The following is a 20097-nucleotide window of genomic DNA, read 5'->3' as shown; positions in this document are numbered from 1 at the left end:
CAAGGTTGGGGCTCGGCCCCCCAAGATGCGGAGGATTCCGCACCTTTGGGGCGGCGCGATGCCGGACTGATTTGCGCCGTTTTTGGTGCCGGTCGGCGGACAACGCGCCGAGACCGGAGAATTTCGCCCCAGATTGTTAAAAATGTAATTTCCAGGAAAGGAAATGCCCATAAATTGGTACTTAGTTGTCCTTAGACTACATTAAGATGCCCCTTGAACAGCCAACAACCAATGATGAAAGTAGGTACCCTCCCCACATCCTTATGGTTAGAATTCAGGGCGTCATTCTCCGACCCCCCGCCGGGTCGGAGAATGGCCGTTGGCCGCCGTGAATCCCGCCCCTGCCCCCGCCGAAGTCTCCGGTACCGGAGATTGGGCGGGGGCGGGAATCCGGCCGCGCCGGTTGGCGGGACGCCCCGCTGGATTCTCCGGCCCGGATGGGCCGAAGTCCCGTCCAGAAATTGCCTGTCCCGCCGGCGTAAATCAAACCTGGTATTTACCGGCGGGACCAGGCGGCATGGGCGGGCTCCGGGGTCCTGGGGGGGGGGGGCGCGGGGCGATCTGGCCCCGGGGGGTGCGCCCACGGTGGCCTGGCCCGCGATCGGGGCCCACCGATCCGCGGGCGGGCCTGTGCCGTGGGGGCACTCTTTCCCTTCTGCCTCCGCCACGGCCTCCACCATGGCGGAGGCGGAAGAGACTCTCCCCACTGCGCATGCGCGGGAAACTTTCAGCGGCCGCTGACGCTCCCGCGCATGTGCCGCATTTCCGCGCCAGCTGGCGGGGAAACAAACGCCATTTCCGCCAGCTGGCGGGGCGGAAATCCCTCCGGCGTCGGCACCTTTGCATTCCGCACCTTTGGGCCGGCGCGATGCCTGTCCGATTGGCGCCGTCTTTGGCGCCAGTCGGCGGACATCGCGCCGTTGGGGGAGAATTTCGCCCCAGGTTCTAAGCTTTCAAAATACCAGTTGATGATTACAATTCCAACTTGGATAAAAATGATTCTTTTCGATGTACAGATTTTGAATTGTCATTGTTGACTAGTATGACCACCATTCCAAGATACTGAATCTACCCTTCGAGAGCAGTACGGTAGCATAGTGGTTAGCACAATTGCTTCACAGCTTCAGGGTCCCAGGTTCAACTCCCGGCTTGGGTCACTGTCTGTGTGGAGTCTGCACGTTCTCCCCGTGTGTGCGGGGGTTTTCTCCCACAGTCCAAAGATGTGCAGGTTAGGTGGATTGGCCATGCTAAATTGTTCTTGGTGTCCAAAATTGCCCTTTGTGTTGGGTGGGGTTACTGGGTTATGGGGATAGGGTGGAGGTGTGGGCTTGGGTGGGGTGCTCTTTCCAAGAGCCGGTGCAGACTCGATGGGCCGAATGGCCTCCTTCTGTGCTGTAAATTCTATCACCCAGTTCAGCCTTTATAAATGACTTTCTTATTTGTGAAGTTCACTAGCAAGATGGCCAAGACAAAAGTTTAAGGTTCCTGAACTTGTGTCCTTTACATGCAGAAGTCCTACACAAACCTTTTCTCAATAGAACGTTTGATAGCACTACCATGGACTAATTGGATTTTTTCCCTTATAATTGAATGCGAATGGTAATTGTGTTATCACAAACTTTGGGGCAGGCATTGATTTCCCTGTTGTTTAAAAGGGATAAGGATCCGATGGAGTGTGGGTCGTATAAGCCTTCTCACTTTTAAACGTGGACGCAAAGATATTGGCGAAGGTACTGGCAGGTAGGCTGGAGGAGAGCCTCCCGAAGGTGATAGGTGAAGGTCAGACGGGGTTTGAGAGAGGAAGGCAGCTCTTTTCGAACATTAGGAGGGTATTGAACGTGGTTATGGCACCGGTGAAAGGGAAAGAAACAGGTGGTTGTGGCATTGGGCACCAAGAAAGCATTTGACCGGGTAGAATGGGGGTACTTGATAGCAGTTCTGGAGCGGTTTGGGATTGGATCAAGATTTGTGGATTGGGTAAAGTTACTGTATAAGGAGCCGAGGGGGAGTATCCGCAGAAATAACATCAGCTCAGAATACTTTCCTCTCCGCCGTGGGACTAGGCAGGGATGTCCTATGTCCCCCCTGCTGTTTGCACTCGCGATTGAGCCATTGGCCATCGCGTTAAGAAGTTCGGGGATATGGAAAGGAATAGTGGGGGGGGTGGGGGGATAGAGCATGGGGTGTCCTTGTATGCCGATGACTTATTATGCGTGTTGGAACCAAATGTGTCAATAGGGGAAATACTGGAACTGCTTTGGGTGTTTGGGTCTTTCTCGGGGTACAAATTAAATCTAGACAAGAGTGAATATTTTGTGGTGTCTCGGTCAGTGGTGGGGGGCTGCCATTCCGTAGGGCAGGGACTCGCTTTAGATACCTGGTGGTGCAGGTTGCTCGGGATTGTGGGGGGGCTCCGTAGGTCCAACATTTCTAGTTTGGTGGGGAGGGTAAAAGCTGATACTGGCAAGGTGGGGTGGTCTCCCTCTGTCACAGACAGGTCGGATACAGGTGGTTAAAATGAACGTGTTGCCGCGATTTCTGTTAATTTTCCAATGCCTGACGATTTTCCTGCCAAAGGCATTTTTTAGAGAGATTGAAGGGATGATTACCTTGTTCATATGGGGAGGGAAGGTGGCCAGAATTAGAAAGGTACAACTACAGAGAGGAAGGCAGGCAGGGGGTTTGGGTCTTCCGAACCTGGGGCGAAATTCTCCCCCAAAAACGGCGCCAATCAGACGGGCATCGCGCCGGCCCAAAGGTGCGGAATGCTCCGCATCTTTGGGGGCCGAGCCCCAACATTGAGGGGCTAGGCCGGCGCCGGAGGGATTTTCCCCCCGCCAGCTGGCGGAAATGGCGTTTGTTGCCCCACCAGCTGGCGCGGAAATGCGGGGCATGCGCGGGAGCGTCAGCGGGCGCCGACAGTTTCCCGCGCATGCGCAGTGGGGAGAGTCTCTTCCGCCTCCGCCATGGTGGAGGCCGTGGCGGAAGCGGAAGGGAAAGAGTGCCCCCACGGCACAGGCCCGCCCGCGGATCGGTGGGCCCCGATCGCGGGCCAGGCCACCGTGGGGGCACCCCCGGGGTCAGATCACCCCGCGCCCCCCCCCCAGGACCCTGGAGCCCGCCCACGCCGCCTTGTCCCGCCGGTAAATACCAGCTTTGATTTACGCCGGCGGGACAGGCAATTTCTGGGCGGGACTTCGGCCCATCAGGGCCGGAGAATTGAGCGGGGGTCCCGCCAACCGGCGCGGCCCGATTCCCGCCCCCGCCCAATCTCCGGTACCGGAGACTTCGGCGGGGGCGGGATTCACGGCGGCCAACAGCCATTCTCCGACCCGGCGGGGGGTCGGAGAATGACGCCCCTGATGTATTATTACTGGGTGGCGAATGTGGAGAAAGTACAGAGCTGGGTCAGAAGGGTTGACACCCAGTGGGTCAGAATGGAAGAGAGTTTGTGTACGCGGTCGGGATTGAAGGAGCTCGCTCCCGATGGCCCCAGGGAAATATTCACGGAGTCCGGTAGTAATAGCATCATTGAGAAGTGGGAGCCAGTTTTGACAGCACTTTGATTTGGGGACAGGGTCAAGGGAAATGCCGATTCGGGGGAACCATAGATTTGAGCCAGGGATGTGGGTGGTAGATCGACCATCCGGATTCAGCTGCACTTTGCGAATCACTAAATCTCAGTAGAAATTTAAGTTAAAACTTCTCAGGTGCAAATAAGAATTGTTTTATTTGTCTTCTATTGATTACAATTGAAAGTCATTTAAAAGGCAATTCGTAGACAATTGAAACTTTCAAAGAATCACAGAAATGGTTTTCTTGCTTAGGCAAACAGCTCACAATAACTTCAAAAGTCAAGTCAGAAAATGAAATATGAAAGACAGCGAATAGTTCAGTCAAAGTATAGATTGATTCCGGAAAGCGAGAGAGAAAGAAATCCAGCTATAACTTCACAGTTATACTGTTTCATATCTGGCTTTAGCCATCGAATTACACCCCTATGTAATCCTAATTGGTTTGGATTAACATCAAATGAGTTTGATTTGAGGGTTAGTTGTCACTCATTTAGAGGCAACATTAACCTTAAAATGTATTCTTGTATCAGCTAGGAATGTGATTCGGCTTTCTTATCACATGCTTGCCTTGCCCTTGGCTTATTTTATCTTGCAAATGTATTTTGCTAGCTGCATAGGAATTTTTGTTTGCTGCTCTGTTCTTGAAATGCTGAATGTGTGTTTTTTTTAAATGACCTGAAGTTATGAGTGATTCAATAGACCAGGGGCTCAATACTAAATAGCTATCTTTCGAACTATCACTTTTACCTATTAGATGTATTAGGAAACAGCGGGCTTCTACAGTCGGCCCTTTGATAGATCGAAAGGATAAGTGAGATATTATCATAAGATAAAAGACATTATTAATGCGATAGGATAGGTAAAAGTGCAAAGAGTAACTCATTCATATTGTCATTGCAGTTTTAAACAATAGAGTGGATAAGCATTGCATTACAAACATTTCAGCAATATTTATTATAATTTTTAAAGAATAACAATTAATAAATTAATCACATTTGATACTACTGATTCAGTATTAATAAATTGTACAATGTTAACAATACAGTCAAATAATTATTTCATGTATACAAATAAAATTATTATACAGTTTAAAAAGTTGAGTGTATGATTTAATAATAAATGGTAAAATGATTATCAAAGTTGATTGTGATTTTGTAATGAATTATTAATAATAATTCAATAATAAATGAATAATAATGCAGTAAATAATAGTTCAACAAAAACTTCCATTTTGATGTTATTGGCTAGTGGTGCATATGAATAAATATGAACCATGTGGATTGGTGGGGCTCTATGGCTAGGCATGCATTAGCCAAAGTATCTGATCAGCAGCATTAGTACGTAAATGATAAGTCCAAATATGCAAAATAGGAAAAGGCCCTTAATGATAATTCCTATGCCACCCAACCAATTGGAAAATCAACCCCAAAGAGTGTAATCAAAGGGTTGGTCAAGTTTTTTTTTAATAAACTTTGTATTGGATGTGAATTGCTAAGTCTTTGACATCTTCTGGATTATTCACAAAAGCTTGTTGAAAGGGTTAATTTTTCTGCAGAGACAAAAAGGGCGTATAGTGGGTGGATAAATTGGAATGATGCCATTTGCATCTCTAAACGTTTTTCATATATGTCACTCAAATGGACTGGGAGTAAAAGTTGGATTGCTGCCAAATTCACGTTATCAAATGTCTTGGAATGATGTGTTCTTTTGGAATATAGATTTGCTTTTAATCAGAGTTGTGTTGTTTTTTTTAAACCAGCTTCCACATTGTCTGAAGTTCTAATTTCCAGGCTAATTTTACACATTTATTTTAAAATATCAAACACAACTTATTAAATATATGACTGAACCAATTTTGCGCTGTATCTTGGTTTTCTGTAGATGAATTCGCCAATCCTGTTAAAGGAAGCACAGCTAACAAGATGTGTTAATTTCTTAAAATGAATAAAGCACCATTCAAAATAATGACAGTTTTCTCAATTTGACAGTTCTTAGCTACTTTTTAGCGATACGTGATTTGTCCCGTGTCCGTGTAGCCAGGAGGCTGGCCTTCATCGTTGACCAGTCTGCAACCATGAATTCTGAAACTCGCAAAATGGCCGTCTTCAACACGAGAAAGGAATCTTCTGGAATTATTTTTTGAAGTGAATGCAAGGGTTGGATTTGTCGTTAACGGAGGAGGAGCGGCAACGATTGACGTGCCTTTGTTAGCAATTGAGGTTTCGGACTGAGGTCTTGGTAGGATCAAGTTTAAAGCTGCAGCCAGTTCTGGTGGCTGTTTGGTGCTTAATGGGTTAAGTTGTATTACACTTTGTTTGCCATGAGGCTTGTTGCTTAACTGAACAGGCTTTTCTTGTTTAAAAATCTCAGTCTATTAAAGCTGCCATGAGAGGTTTTGGATCATGGCCAGCAGCATTTCGTGGTTGGTCTCAGAGTAAGATAACGATTTGTTCTGGGGTAAAAGTGTCCTTGATAGATAGTTCATTTGGCCAGACCCCCTTTGTGGAGCCTCGATCAGTGTATTCATTGTTTTCATGTCAGTAGCAGCTTGCAATAATGTAAGATTTGATTTAGTTATCACTGGTACACCTTGGGTCTTAGTTAATATCATTTCAAATTGTCCGGTTGGTGGCGCTGTTTGCTTTGGAGAGTTCAGCTGATTTTTTAAAAACAGATTTGAAGTCTCTTGTGCTGTTAATTTGTCTGTCAGTAATTTGTTATGACATTTCATGGTGTCTATGTCACTTTCCAAAATACATTTTTCCTCGAGTAACTGGCAATTTTGACTTTTGATTTGCTCAGTTTCTGTTTGTAACTGTTGGTATTTTGACTCTGATTCAACAACTTTACATCGCAAATCTCCATTTTGAAATGATAGTTGTTGAACCTTAAAGGTTTCATTTTCCAACAATGATTTAATCTGATCACATTGTTCAAATTTAGATTTTGCATCTCATAATTCTTCAACAACTACTGCTAGTTGGTCTTTAGTGGACTTAAGCTCATGATCGAATTTAGTTTTTGCAATTGTCTCTTGATGTTTTTGGAGCTGTGCCATTACTGCAAAAGACCATGTCATACATTTTCCACCGTTTAACCGTGTGGTTTTCCCCCATGTCTTCTTGATATTATCAAGGGACCACTGTCCTTTGGGGATATCATGGGCAGGATTCTCCGACCCCCGGCCGGGTCGGAGAATTGCCGGGGGGTAGGTGTGAATCCCGCCCCTGCTGTCCTCCAAATTCTCTGGTCCCCCCAAAATGGCCCCGGCATGAATCGCGCCGCCCGCCTCAGAGAATGGCGGGGACCGGCGCAACTCTATGGGGCCCGGGGCCGCCCGAATTCTCCAGCCCGCGATGGGCCGAAGTCCCACCCGTTTTTTGCCAGTCCCGCCAACGTAATTGGAGTAGGTCCTTATCAGCGGGACCTGGCGGTGCGGACTGCCTCCGGGGTTCTTGGGGGGGGGGGGGGAGGGGGGGATCTGGCCCTGGGAGGTGCCCCCACGGTGGCCTGGCCAGCGTTCGGGGCCCACCGATCCACGAGCAGGCCTGTGCCTGGGGGGCACTCTATTCCTCTGCTTCGGCTGCTGTGGTCCTCCGCCATGGCCGATGCGGAGACAAACTCTCCCGCGCATGCGCCGTGATGACGCCAGCACACTGGCGCTCCTGCGTATGCGCCAACTCACGCCAGCCGGCGGAGGCCCTTCGGTGGCGGTTGATGTGGCGCAAAGCCCCTTTGGATTCCGCACCTTTGGGGGCGGCCCGACGCCAGAGTGCTTCACGTCACTCCTCGGCGCTGGGACCCCCCGCCTCGCCGGGTAGGGGAGAATCCCGCCCCATATTTTGATTCCAATTTTTGTGGCAACTTCAGACAGTCCGAATTATCTACAAATCAAAGATCCAAGATTATACAATTTATCATCAATAGAGACATCCGGTACAGCGCGGCCTCTCTTGCACGTTGTGGGAAGTACTTCTCTACCATTTGAAGGTTCTGAATCTATTTTAGGAGTCATGTCCGCCATAAACTCAGCCTTACACCAAATTTTTTGGTCGTCCACTCCTTTTGTGTATCTGTGTACACTACCGTTACTACTTTTTCAGTCCCGTTTTATTTTAGTTTCAACGATCGGCACCTGATTGAATTAATAGTCTATAAAAAGGTCATTTCTAAGGGGTCGAAGCACTGCTTGATGCGGCTTTAAGAATGGTTGAAAAAGATATTTCTTACTCCACTCTAGCCGTTTTCTTCCTGGCTGGCTCCTCCCACTTTTGCCGAACTACGCCAAGTGTTAGATCTACCATCCGGATTCAGCTGCACTTTGCGAATCACTAAATCTCAGTAGAAATTTAAGTTAAAACTTCTCTGGTGCAAATAAGAATTGTTTTATTTGTCTTCTATTGATTACAATTGAAAGTCATTTAAAAGGCAATTCGTAGACAATTGAAACTTTCAAAGAATCACAGAAATGGTTTTCTTGCTTAGGCAAACAGCTCGCAACTTCAAAAGTCCAGTCAGAAAATGAAATATGAAAGACAGCGAATAGTTAAGTCAAAGTATAGATTGATTCCGGAAAGAGACAGAGAGAGAATGATCCAGCTAAAAATGGCCGAATGAAACTTCACACTTGTACTGTTTCATATCTGTCTTTAGCCATCTAATTACACCCCTATGTAATCCTAATTGGTTTGGATTAACATCAAATGAGTTTGATTTCAGGGTTAGTTGTCACTCATTTATAGGCAACGTTCATGAAATGCTGAATGTGTGTTTTTTTAAATGACCTGAAGTTATGAGTGATTCAATAGACCAGGGCTCAATACTAAATAGCTATCTTTCAAACTATCACTTTTACCTATTAGATGTATTGGGAAACAGCGGACTTCTACAGTGGGATGGAAATTTTCAGAGATGGGAGGAGAAAGGATTTAGGACACTAAAAGATTTGTTTCTTGGGGGTCGGTTTGCAGGATTGAAGGAGCTGGGAGTGAAGTATGGGCTGGAGCACGGGGAAATATTTAGATACATGCAGGTGCGAGACTTTGCCCGGAAGGAAATACAGAGCTTCCCAGTAGAGCCGGTTTCCACATTGCTGGAGGAGGTGCTGACGATAGGGGGACTGGAGAAGTGGGTAGTGTCGGCGGCTTACGGGGTTATTTTGGAAGAGGAGAAGGCACCACTGGAAGGGATGAAGGCAAAGTGGGAGGAAGAGTTGGGAGAGCGTATGGAGGAGGGGTTCTGGTGTGAGGCGCTCCGGAGGGTGAACGCCTCCACCTCGTGCGCGAGGTTGGGGCTGATATAGATGAAGGTGGTATATAGAGCACACCTCACAGGAGGGAGGATGAGTCTGCTCTTTGAGGGGGTAGAAGATGTGTGTGAACATTGCGAGGGGGTGGGGGAGCGCAAACCATGTTCATATGTTTTGGACCTGCCCAAAGCTGGAGGATTACTGGAAAGAGGTTTTTAGGGTAATCTCTAAAGTGGTACACGTGAAACTGGACCTGGGCTCTCAGGAGGCCATATTCGGGGTGTCAGACCAGCCGGGGTTGGAAACTGGTGCGGAGGCAGGTCTTGTAGCCTTCGCCTCGTTGATTGCCCGAAGGCGGATCCTGTTGGCGGGGGGACCTGCTGGAATTCTTGACTCTTGAGAAGGTCAAATTTGAACTGAGGGGAAGGATGGAGGGTTCTACAATTCATTGGCATTATTTATTATGCACTTTCGAGAATTGGATTACATTGCACATTAGACAGGGGGGGGGGGGTTGGGAGGGTTGGGGGGAGGGGGACGGTATATATTAATGGTGACTATGGGTGATTCCTGATTCCTTTTTGTTATTTGTTTCTGTTAACATGCAGGCTGCTGTTTTTTTTGTGGGGGGGAGAATGGGATTGTTGTTATTGATATCGGGATTGACATTGCATTCGTTACTGATTATTATTTATTGTTGGTAGGTGTAAATTTGGGAGAAAATGTGAAAAAGGAGGAGAATAAAAATATTTATTAAAAAAAATAATAATTGAATGTCACTGGAATAATCTCTCTAATGTCACAACAAAAGTATTTTCTTTATGAATAACTTTTCTGCTGCCTTTCTTCAAAGCGTGGCAGAGGTTTGATTATTTTTCAATGACCTTCTTTGAGTGACATTTAGCTGAAAATTTTGTTCAGTAAAACAATCGCACATTAATACCAGTTAATTGCTGTGTTAAATTATGTTAATTCAAGAGTAACTAAAATTGAGTAAATGATCTAATTAGTCACGCTGGAAGCTCCAAGCCAATTGTAGAATAGCTATCTTAATGGATATATATTAAAACTTACTGTTTGTGAAATTTATGGATGAGCCATTCAAATTTTCAGATAATGTTCTTCTTAATGCTATTTTAACTGGGCGTTAATCCAGACCATGTCAAGTTGATACATTATGTGTCAAACCACTGAAATTGGCAACTGTAATTTCTACCTTCATTTCTTTAGGACAAACTTGAAAGGGAATTTCAATGGATTTGTAGAATTCGATGCAAGCATGGCAAAGGAGGTTGCATGTCAAATGAGAATATTGTTGATACAAATTAATGCTGTTGCAGCAGTCTTTAAAGGATTATAATGCACGGCAATACACATCCATGTAGCCTGTTTCCACGCAACGGTGTAAACCAGAACTTGTTCACAGATTGGAGAATTTAGTCATTGCAGATGTTGATGAAATGTGTTGAATAAAGGGGACTGCCTTCATAGTTTGCGTGGGCAAAGTTCTCTCCATGTGTTTAAAGTACAGTAGATTTGACTGTTTTCTTTACATTGACTAGCTGCGGGAAATGCATTTTGCCAAGCAGCCAAACTGCACCTACAGTTACAAAGCAAACACGATGCTGCCACCAGTTTTGTGGATGCCGGGAACGCATACAAGAAGGCAGATCCACAAGGTACGATTTTTAAAACATGCCGGATGCAGAATTCCTGCTTGGTTTATTTATTCAGACATTTGTGCAAGTGGTGCAGGTGCTTGGTGGTAGATATCCAAGAGAATGAGAAACTGCAGCCATACAGTACACACTTTTGTCACTCTGTGGCTGAGTTGGTTAGAGTCCCATGAGTGTTGCATTAGCAACTCTTCAATCTAGGATTACCCAGAGGCGATCAATTGTGAAGGAGTGGGCAGAAATGGTGAGGATACGGGACCCACCTGCAGCAGAGATTCAGTGGAAATTCCCTTGTCAGAAAGGTTTGCCCTGAGGGCTTGGCATTTGGTCGGGGAAACGTTAAATTCAGCAGCTTTAGACAGACTGCAGCTTGCCATTCTAACAAAGGGAGTTATGACTGTGGCAGAACATAGTGAAATGTGTGGGCCGGGCTGTTCCCTTTGAGGCAGGAGATTTGTCCTCTATGCTGTAGCGGGTGCACCAAAGGAGGATGGTCCCATGTGGAAGCAAGGCCGCCAGTGCCCAGTGATGGCTTTGACTGAATTACTGAATTAGGAGGGGATGGAGTAGTAGAATTGTCGCCAATAAGAGACCCATGGCAATGCTCTGTGAGCCCACAGTTCGAATCTGCCATGGTAGATGGTGAAATTTGAATTCAACAAAAATCTGGAATTAAAAGTCTAATGATGACCATGACTCGATTGTTGGAAAGTCTACCTGGTTCACTAATATCCTTCAGGGGAGGAAATCTGCCATCCTTACCTGGTCTGGCCTACATATGATACCTGACACACAACAATCTGGTTGACTCTTAAAATGCCCTCTGAAATGGCCAAGGAAGCCATTCAGTTGAAGGGCAAATACGGATGGACAATAAAATGCTGAGCCAGCCAGCGATGCCCACATCCCATGAATGAATTTTAAAAAACCTCCGACCTGGCTACATTTTAGGAAGAAAATGGATTGGCATCAGGAGAAAGACCTCCTGTTTTTGTACACGTTTCTATGGCTCACTCAGCATAAGTTGGGAAACCCTTGGTATCATCTGGTACCATTAAAAGAATTGCGTAGTTATTGTCCCTTTTGCATACAAACCTTTCTTTTGCCAAAGGAAGGCAGCATGTGTGGAGATAGATGTACTGACTTGTAGCCTGAGATTCTGATCTGCTGATAAGAGGTTCCTCAGTGGTGTCAGCCATCGTGCTTGTACAGGTAAGCTCGTGTCCCTCAACAACAACTCCCCGAAAACTAATGTTTCACCTCTTTCTCACAAAGAACAATGGACACAGTGTCAGCTGAGGCTCAGTGAAGCGATTAAAAGTGGGACGAGGACAGGGATGATGGGTGAATGGGAGTTGGTGTGAGTTTGGATGATGCCAAGGTTGCAGTGTGAAGAGTGGCACGGTGGCGCAGTGGGTGAGCACTGCGGCCTCACGGCGCCGAGGTCCCAGGTTCAATCCCGGCTCTGGGGTTTGCATGTTCTCCCCGCCTTTGCGTGGGTTTTGCCCCCACAACCCAAAAATGTGCAAGCTAGGTGGATTGGCCACGCTAAATTGCACCTTAATTGGAAAAACTGACTTGAAAAACAAAGGTTGCAGTGTGTGGCACATGGGAGGGTCAGAGTGTGTTCAGGTCTAGATGAATGAAGCAGACCCAGACAAACCATTGGTTCTTGTTTTGTTAGGAAAGCTCAATAGTCTTGTTGCCAGTAGAAAAACTGATATGAGGGGCAGCACGGTGACGCAGTGGTTAGCGCTGCTGCCTCACTGCGCCGAGGACCCAGATATGATCCTGGCCTGGGTCACTGGCCTTGTGGAGTTTGCACATTCTCCCCGTGCCTGCGTGGGTCTCACCTCCAAACCCAAAGATGTGCAGGGTAGGTGGATTGGCCACGATAAATTGCCCCTTAATTGAAAAAAAATTAATTAGGTATTTTAAAAATGTATTTAAAAAAAAAGAAAAAGTAATATGGTGACCCTGTTGGCAATGGTCTGTTAGATTTATCCACATAATTGCCAATTTTTGCTGACTATCTATTTGCACTTAAATAATGTACACGTATCTAAATAATTAATCTGATTTGTTAGTACCACTGTGGGACAGGGATGATGGGTGAATGGGAGTTGGTCTGAGTTAGGACATGGGAAACAAAGTTTGAATGATGTCAAGGTTGCAGTGGGAGGGCCAGAGAGTGTGCTTTTATAAAAAGGAAATTAAAATGACTTGAGATACTCTCTACAGATTGAACACTGTAAAACTGGACATTGCTTTTCTGAAGTAGCCTTTGTTGCTTCCCCCACAGAGGCCATCAACTGCTTAAATGCCGCCATTGACATATACACAGATATGGTAAGAAAGTTTCATTAAAATTCATGTAACCTCTGAAATAGATTAATGTATCTGTACTGTGCAGAGTAACAAATGATGTTTATGTGGTAAATTCATTTGAAGGCACTGTTTAATGGCTGATTCTCCAATTTTCTTCCATAGGGGAGATTTACTATTGCAGCAAAACACCATATTACCATTGCAGAAATTTATGAATCTGAACTGGTAGACATTGAAAAGGTATTGGCTGATACTTAAATCTTCTTTACACACCGTGTGCTCTTCATTGTACCGTTTTAAAACTGTTAAAAACATTTTGGCACCCATTTTGTACAATTGTAGAGATGACCATTGTGATAATCCAAACGCTCTGGGAAATGGCCTGTATTTCCTGGTTGTGCTATGTTCCTATTAAGACCAAAGTAAATTTGGGAGCTGAAAGAGGGCTTCCAGATTATGACATTATTGGGTTTCAAGAAATGACCATGTGAATGAGGTGGACGTGGGGATAAAAAGTTAAGAAACAAAAGGTAAGTAGAAATGCTGAGGTACCAACCTCTGAGGTGATGGGCAGTTCAGAACACAGAATTGGTGTGAGTAGAAACAAGCAAACTTTTTTTGGAAATTCAAAACAGATACTGGTGTTGAAACAGATCTCTTGAGAATAGAGCTGAGACTGTGGGCGGAATTTACCGGCTGTTCACGCCAGCGGGATAGTCCGATCCCACCGATGGTGCACCCCTGCCTTGGATGCCCGCTGACGAGGGGTGCATTCAACGGGAAGTCTTGTTGACAACGGCGGGACCAGAAGATTCCGCTGGTGGGCTGCCTCTGCCACCGAAAAACTTGTGGCGGTTTGCTCGGTAAATCCTGCCCTACGTTAACATGTGCGTGTGTTATACAACTGGAAAGGACATAGAGTTGATGAGGGGAAGAGCAGGAGATGGTGGATTGAGAAAGACCCACTGCTGCTGTTTTAATGTTTCCAGGGCCAAACAGATCATTTAAAGGGATCCTCGGGAGGCTCTGGGGATTCTGTCCCCATCAAGAAAAAAGCTCTTCCAATCTCCTCTTCATTCTTCCAGTGATTATTTAGAGTTAAGACTCCTTTGTTACTGATTTATCAAGCTTGAACTATGCAACCTATCTTTAACCCTTTTAGCACCGGTAGCAAATCATGCCTGCACCCCTTTCAAGGTCAATATATCCTTTCTGAGATGCGGTAGCCGGAATCTAATGTATGTCAGACCCGAACAACCTGAGGTGTGAGAACAAACAATCCTAATTTCCTCTTTAGTTCCTTTGCCAATTGTTTAAAAAAAAATGTTTTTTCCAATTAAGGGACAATTTAGCGTGGCTAATCCACCTACCCTGCACATCTTTGGGTTGTGGGGGTGAGACCCACGCAGACACGGGAAGATTGTGCAAACTCTACACGGACAATGACCCGGGGCCGGGATCGAACCGGGGTTCTCAGCGCCGTGAGGCAGCAGTGCTAACTACTGCACCACCGTGCCGCCCCTGCCAATTGTTTTAAACCAATGACCTCTGGTTACAAAGCCAATTTCTAGTTGCTCCCTGCTTGCTCTATCAAATTTTGAATATCTCTTTTAGGTTTCCCCTTAATCTACTGGGCTCAAAGATGACAATCTCAGCTTCTAGAATCTCTCCACATAACTGCCCCTTATTGCTGTTGTCATCCTGGTAGACCTTCATCCTTATTAAGGTGCAGCATCCACTGTTGCACTCAGTACTCTAGCTGAAGCGTAGCCAGAGATTTGCAGAAGGAGGCCATTTGGCCCATCGAATCTGCACCGGCTCTTGGAAAGAGCACCCGACTTAAGCCCACGCCTCCACCCTATCCCCTTAATCCAGTAACCACACCTATCCTTTTTTTTTTGGATACTAAGGGCAATTTATCATGGCCAATCCACCTAACCTGCACATTTAGCATGACTTTTGTATTCAATGATCCAATTTACAGAGCCAAGTGTCCTATATGCTCTCTTAGCTGCCTTACTAACTTGCCTTGTCAACCTTAAAGCGTTGTGAATTATCCCGACTCTGTATCTCCTACCAGTTCCCTACCCTTGTCAATAAATTCTCTTCAATTCCACGTGCTTTCATTATTCCTAATAGTGTCTTAAGAACAAAGAAAATTACAGCACAGGAACAGGCCCTTCGGCCCTCCCAGCCTGCACCGATCCAGATCCTTTATCTAAACCTGTCTTCTATTTTCCAAGGATCTACTTCCCTCTGTTCCCTGCCCGTTCATATATCTGTCTAGATGCATCTTAAATGATGCTATCGTGCCCGCCTCTACCACCTCCGCTGGCAAAGCGTTCCAGGCACCCACCACCCTCTGCGTAAAAAACTTTACACGCACATCTCCCTTAAACTTTCCCCCTCTCACCTTGAAATCGTGACCCCTTGTAATTGGTACCCCCACTCTTGGAAAAAGCTTGTTGCTATCCACCCTGTCCATACCTCTCATAATTTTGTAGACCTCAATCAGGTCCCCCTTCAACCTCCGTCTTTCCAACGAAAACAATCCTAATCTACTCAACCATTCTTCATAGCTAGCACCCTCGATACCAGGCAACATCCTGGTGAAGCTCCTCTGCACCCTCTCTAAAGCATCCACATCCTTCTGGTAATGTGGCGACCAGAACTGCACGCAGTATTCCAAATGTGGCCTAACCAAAGTGCTATACAACTGTAACATGACCTGCCGACTCTTGTACTCAACACCCTGTCCGATGAAGGCAAGCATGCTGTATGCCTTTTTGACCACTCTATCGACCTGCGTTGCCACCTTCAGGGTACAATGGACCTGAACTCCCAGATCTCTCTGTACATCAATTTTCCCCAGGACTCTTTCATTGACCGTATAGTCTGCTCTTGAATTAGATCTTCCAAAATGCATCACCTCGCATTTGCCTGGATTGAACTCCATCTGCTATTTCTCTGCCCAACTCTCCAATCTATCTATATTTTGCTGTATTCTCTGACAGTCCTCCTCGCTATCTGCAACTCCACAAATCTTAGTATCATCTGCAAACTTGCTAATCAGACTACCTATACCTTCGTCCAGATCATTTATGTATATCACAAACAACAGTGGTCCGAGCACGGATCCCTGTGGAACACCACTAGTCACCTTTCTCCATTTTGAGACACTCCCTTCCACCACTACTCTCTGTCTCCTGTTGCCCAGCCAGTTCTTTATCCATCTAGCTAGTACAACGTGAACCCCATATGACTTCACTTTTTCCATCAACCTGCCATGGGAAACTTTATCAAACGCCTTACTGAAGTCCATGTATATGACATCTACAGCCCTACCCTCATCAATTGACTTTGTCACTTCCTCAAAGAATTCTATTAGGTCTGTAAGACATGACCTTCCCTGCGCAAAACCATGCTGCCTATCACTGATAAGTCTATTTTCTTCCAAATGTGAATAGATCCTGTCCCTCAGTATCTTCTCCAACAGTTTACCTACCACTGACGTCAAGCTCACAGGTCTATAATTCCCTGGATTACCCCTGCTACCCTTCTTAAACAAAGGGACAACATTAGCAATTATCCAGTCCCCCGGGACCTCACCCGTGCTCAAGGATACTGCAAAGATATCTGTTAAGGCCCCAGCTATGTAGTCCCTCGCTTCCCTCAGTAACCTGGGATAGATCCCATCCAGACCTGGGGACTTGTCCACCTTTTAGAATACCCAAAACTTCCCCCTTCCTTATGCCGACTTGACCTAGAGTATTTAAACATCCATCCCTAGCCTCAACATCCGTCATGTCCCTCTCCTTGGTGAATACCGATGCAAAGTACTCATTAAGATTCTCACCCATTTCCTCTGACTCCACGTATAAATTCCCTCTTTTGTCTTTGAGTGGGCCAATCCTTTCCCTAGTTACCCTCTTGCTCCTTATATACGAATAAAAGGCTTTGGGATTTTCCTTAACCCTGTTAGCCAAAGATATTGCATGACCCCTTTTAGCCCTCTTTATTGTGTGTTTGAAATTTGTCCTACTTTCCCGTTTTCCTCCAAAGCTTCATCAGTTTTAAGTCGCCTAGATCTTATGTATGCTTCCTTTTTCATCTTAGCTAGTCTCACAATTCCACCCGTTATCGATGGTTCCCTAATCTTGCCATTTCTATCCCTCATTTTCACAGGGACATGTCTGTCCTGCACTCTAATCCTTAAAAGACTCCCACATTTCAAATGTGGATTTACCCTTAAACAGCTGCTCCCAATCCACATTCCCTAGCTCCTGCCGAATTTTGTTATACTTTCCCCAATTTAGCACTCTTCCTTTAGGACCACTCTCTTCTTTGTCCATGAGTATTCTAAAATATACGGAATTGTGATTGCTATTCCCAAAGTAATCACCGATGAAAATTCAACCACCTGGCTGGGATCATTCCCCAATACCAGGTCCAGTATGGCCCCTTCCCGAGTTGGACTATTTACATACTGCTCTAAAAAACTCTCCTGGAAGCTCCTTACAAATTCTGCTCCATCTACGCCTCCAACACTACATGTTGGGGAAGTTAAAATCTCCCATTACGACCACCCTATTGCTCCTACATTTTTCTATAATCTGTCTACATATTTGTACCTCTACTTCATGCTCGCTTTTGGGAGGCCTGTAGTAAAGTCCCAACAATGTTACTGCACCCTTCCTATTTCTTAGCTCTACCCATATTGCCTCAGTGCTCGGATCCTCCATCGTGCTCGCCTTAATCACAGCTGTGATATCATCTCTGACCAGTAATCCAACTCCTCCACCCCTTTTACCTCCCTCTCTATCCCTCCTGAAGTATCTATACCCAGGGACATTTAGTTGCCAGTCTTGCCCTTCCCTCAACCAAGTCTCAGTAATACCAATAACATCATATTCCCAGGTACTAATCCAAGCCCTAAATTCATCTGCCTTACCTCGCATTGAAACAAATGCACCTCAGACCACCTGTCCCTTTGCATTCATCATCTCTTCCCTGTCTACTCTTCCCCTTAGTCACATTGAGTTTATTATCTAGTACCATACTGGGTTTAGTTGCTGCCTCTTTACTGACCTCTAACTTCCTAATCTGGTTCCCATCCCCCTGCCACATTAGTTTAAAACCTCCCCAACAGTGTTGGCAAAAGCACCCCCTGGGACATTGGTTCCAGTCCTGCCCAGGTGTAGACCATCCGATTTGTAATGGTCCCACTGCCCCCAGAACCAGTTCCAATGTCCCAAAAATCTGAACCCCTCCCTCCTGCACCATCTCTCAAGCCATGTATTCATTCTGACTATTCTTGAATTTCTACTCTGACTGTCTCGTGGCACTGGTAGCAATCCTGCGATTACTACTACCTTTTTGAGGTCCTACTTTTTAATTTATCTCCTAACTCCCCAAATTATGATTCTCGGACCTCATCACGTTTTTTTACCTATATCGTTGGTGCCTATATGCACCATGGCAACTGGCTGTTCACCCTCCCCCTTCAGTATGGGAGGCAACATACCATTCTGTGGTCTCGTTTTCGACCACAGAAACACCTGTCTACTCCCCTTACGATTGAATCCCCTATGACTATAGCCCTGCCAGTCTTTTTCCCGCTCTTCGGTGCAGCAGAGCCAGCCATGGAGCCATGAGCCTGGCTACTACTGCCTTCACCTGGTGAGTCATCTCCCCCAACAATATCCAAAACGGTATACCTGTTTTGGAGGGAGATGACCGCAGGGGACACCTACACTGCCTTCCTGCTCTTTCTCTGCCTTTTGGTCACCCATTCCCTGTCTCCCTCACCAATCCTAATCTGCGGTGTGACCAACTCACTGAACGTGCTATCCACGACCTCCTCAGCATCGCGGAAGCTCCAAAGTGAGTACATCCACAGCTCCAGAGCTGTCATGCAGTCTAACAGGAGCTGCAGCTGGACACACTTCCCGCACATGAAGGAGTCAGGGGCATCGGTCGCGCCCCTGAAAGCACGAGGAGCATAACACGGGTCTGGGATCGCCTGCCATTTTTACACTTTACCTTAACTGATTACAAATATAATATCAAATAATGAATAAGTGAAAGGAATAAAGATTTTACTTACCAATCACAATACGTACCAACACACGAAGAGTTGAAGAAGAAAACATACCTTCACGACAGACCCCTGGCCACTGCTCCTGCTGAAAATCTGAAGGCCGCTTCTCCCCCAGCTGTGTCCCCGCCGCTCTCCTCGCGCTCTTTTATCCTGTGTCCCCGCTGCTCGCCTTGTGCTCTTTCACTGACTCTGCGCCGCTCTCCTCGTGCTCTTTCACAGATTCTCCGCCGCTCTCCTCGCCCTCTTTCACTGAGTCTCCGCCGCTCACCTCCCGCTCTTTCACTGAGTCTCCGCCACACTCCTCGCGCTCTTTCACTGCAGGTTGTGACGTCGCGGTTCAACTTCTTTCTACTTCTACCTGCCCTCGAATCTCCCTCTTGATCTTTACTCGGCTGGGATCCTTACAGTGATTGTCTTTTTTTTTGGTTAGAGGAGGAGATAGGGAAGGAAACACTGAAGAAGTGTTTCCGATTTAACTGTCACTTGACAACAGCTCATCCACAAACCACCTTCAAGATACGGTGACCGCAATGCACTGATGCTAATTTTACCCGCAACAGCCAATCAGCAGCTCCGCTCTACTGCCCTCTGCTGGATGCTTGCCTTGACTTGAACACCTCGGGTGTCTTGCTCAGGTACACTTTCTGGATGCAGTGACCGCAAGGCACTGATGCAACTTTTCCCCGCAACAGCCAATCAGCAGCTCCGCTCTTAGGTGGAATATTATCACAGCCTTCTGGCAGTTCAAATAAAGAACATCTATGGACACTCACTTATCTTTCACATTAATTGACAGTCTTCCAATCAAGGTTCCAATGTTGCCCGTATTATGGTTCTAACAATAATCTTTGCAACAGCAAATTGGACTAAAAATTAGAGTGTAATTGATGGTTTGTTGTGCTAATAATATTCATTAGGGCCTCTAGTCATGCTTTCATGGTTATGCATAGTTTGACTAAATGAACCAATACCTCCTATATTGCAGTGGAACACACTTTCACTTGGTGGTGTAGTGGTAATGTCATTGAATCACTAATCCAGATGCTCAGGCTAATGCCCAGGGTCAAGGATTCAAGTCTCAACACAGCAGCTGGTGGAATTTAAAATCAATTAATAAATCGAGAATTCAAAATCTAGTCTCCATAACGGTGACCACAAAATCATTGTCAA

At 46.0% G+C, this 20097-nt stretch overlaps 1 protein-coding gene across 1 annotated transcript in view; it reads left to right on the top strand.

Annotated features, from left to right (window-relative positions):
• Positions 1 to 20097, top strand: part of LOC140421302 (beta-soluble NSF attachment protein) — a 78573-nt gene that overhangs the window by 31880 nt on the left and 26596 nt on the right. The window contains exons 3-5 of the mRNA XM_072505930.1: positions 10386 to 10502; positions 12802 to 12848; positions 12990 to 13067. Coding sequence (XP_072362031.1) covers positions 10386 to 10502; positions 12802 to 12848; positions 12990 to 13067 — 242 coding nt within the window. The remainder of the gene's footprint in view (positions 1 to 10385; positions 10503 to 12801; positions 12849 to 12989; positions 13068 to 20097) is intronic.

The sequence above is a fragment of the Scyliorhinus torazame genome, chromosome 1 (genome assembly GCF_047496885.1).
Source record: "Scyliorhinus torazame isolate Kashiwa2021f chromosome 1, sScyTor2.1, whole genome shotgun sequence".
In the NCBI taxonomy this organism is placed as follows: Eukaryota; Metazoa; Chordata; class Chondrichthyes; order Carcharhiniformes; family Scyliorhinidae; genus Scyliorhinus; species Scyliorhinus torazame.
The sequence above is the reverse complement of the archived record's forward strand: the minus strand, read 5'-3'. Positions and strand labels throughout refer to the sequence as shown.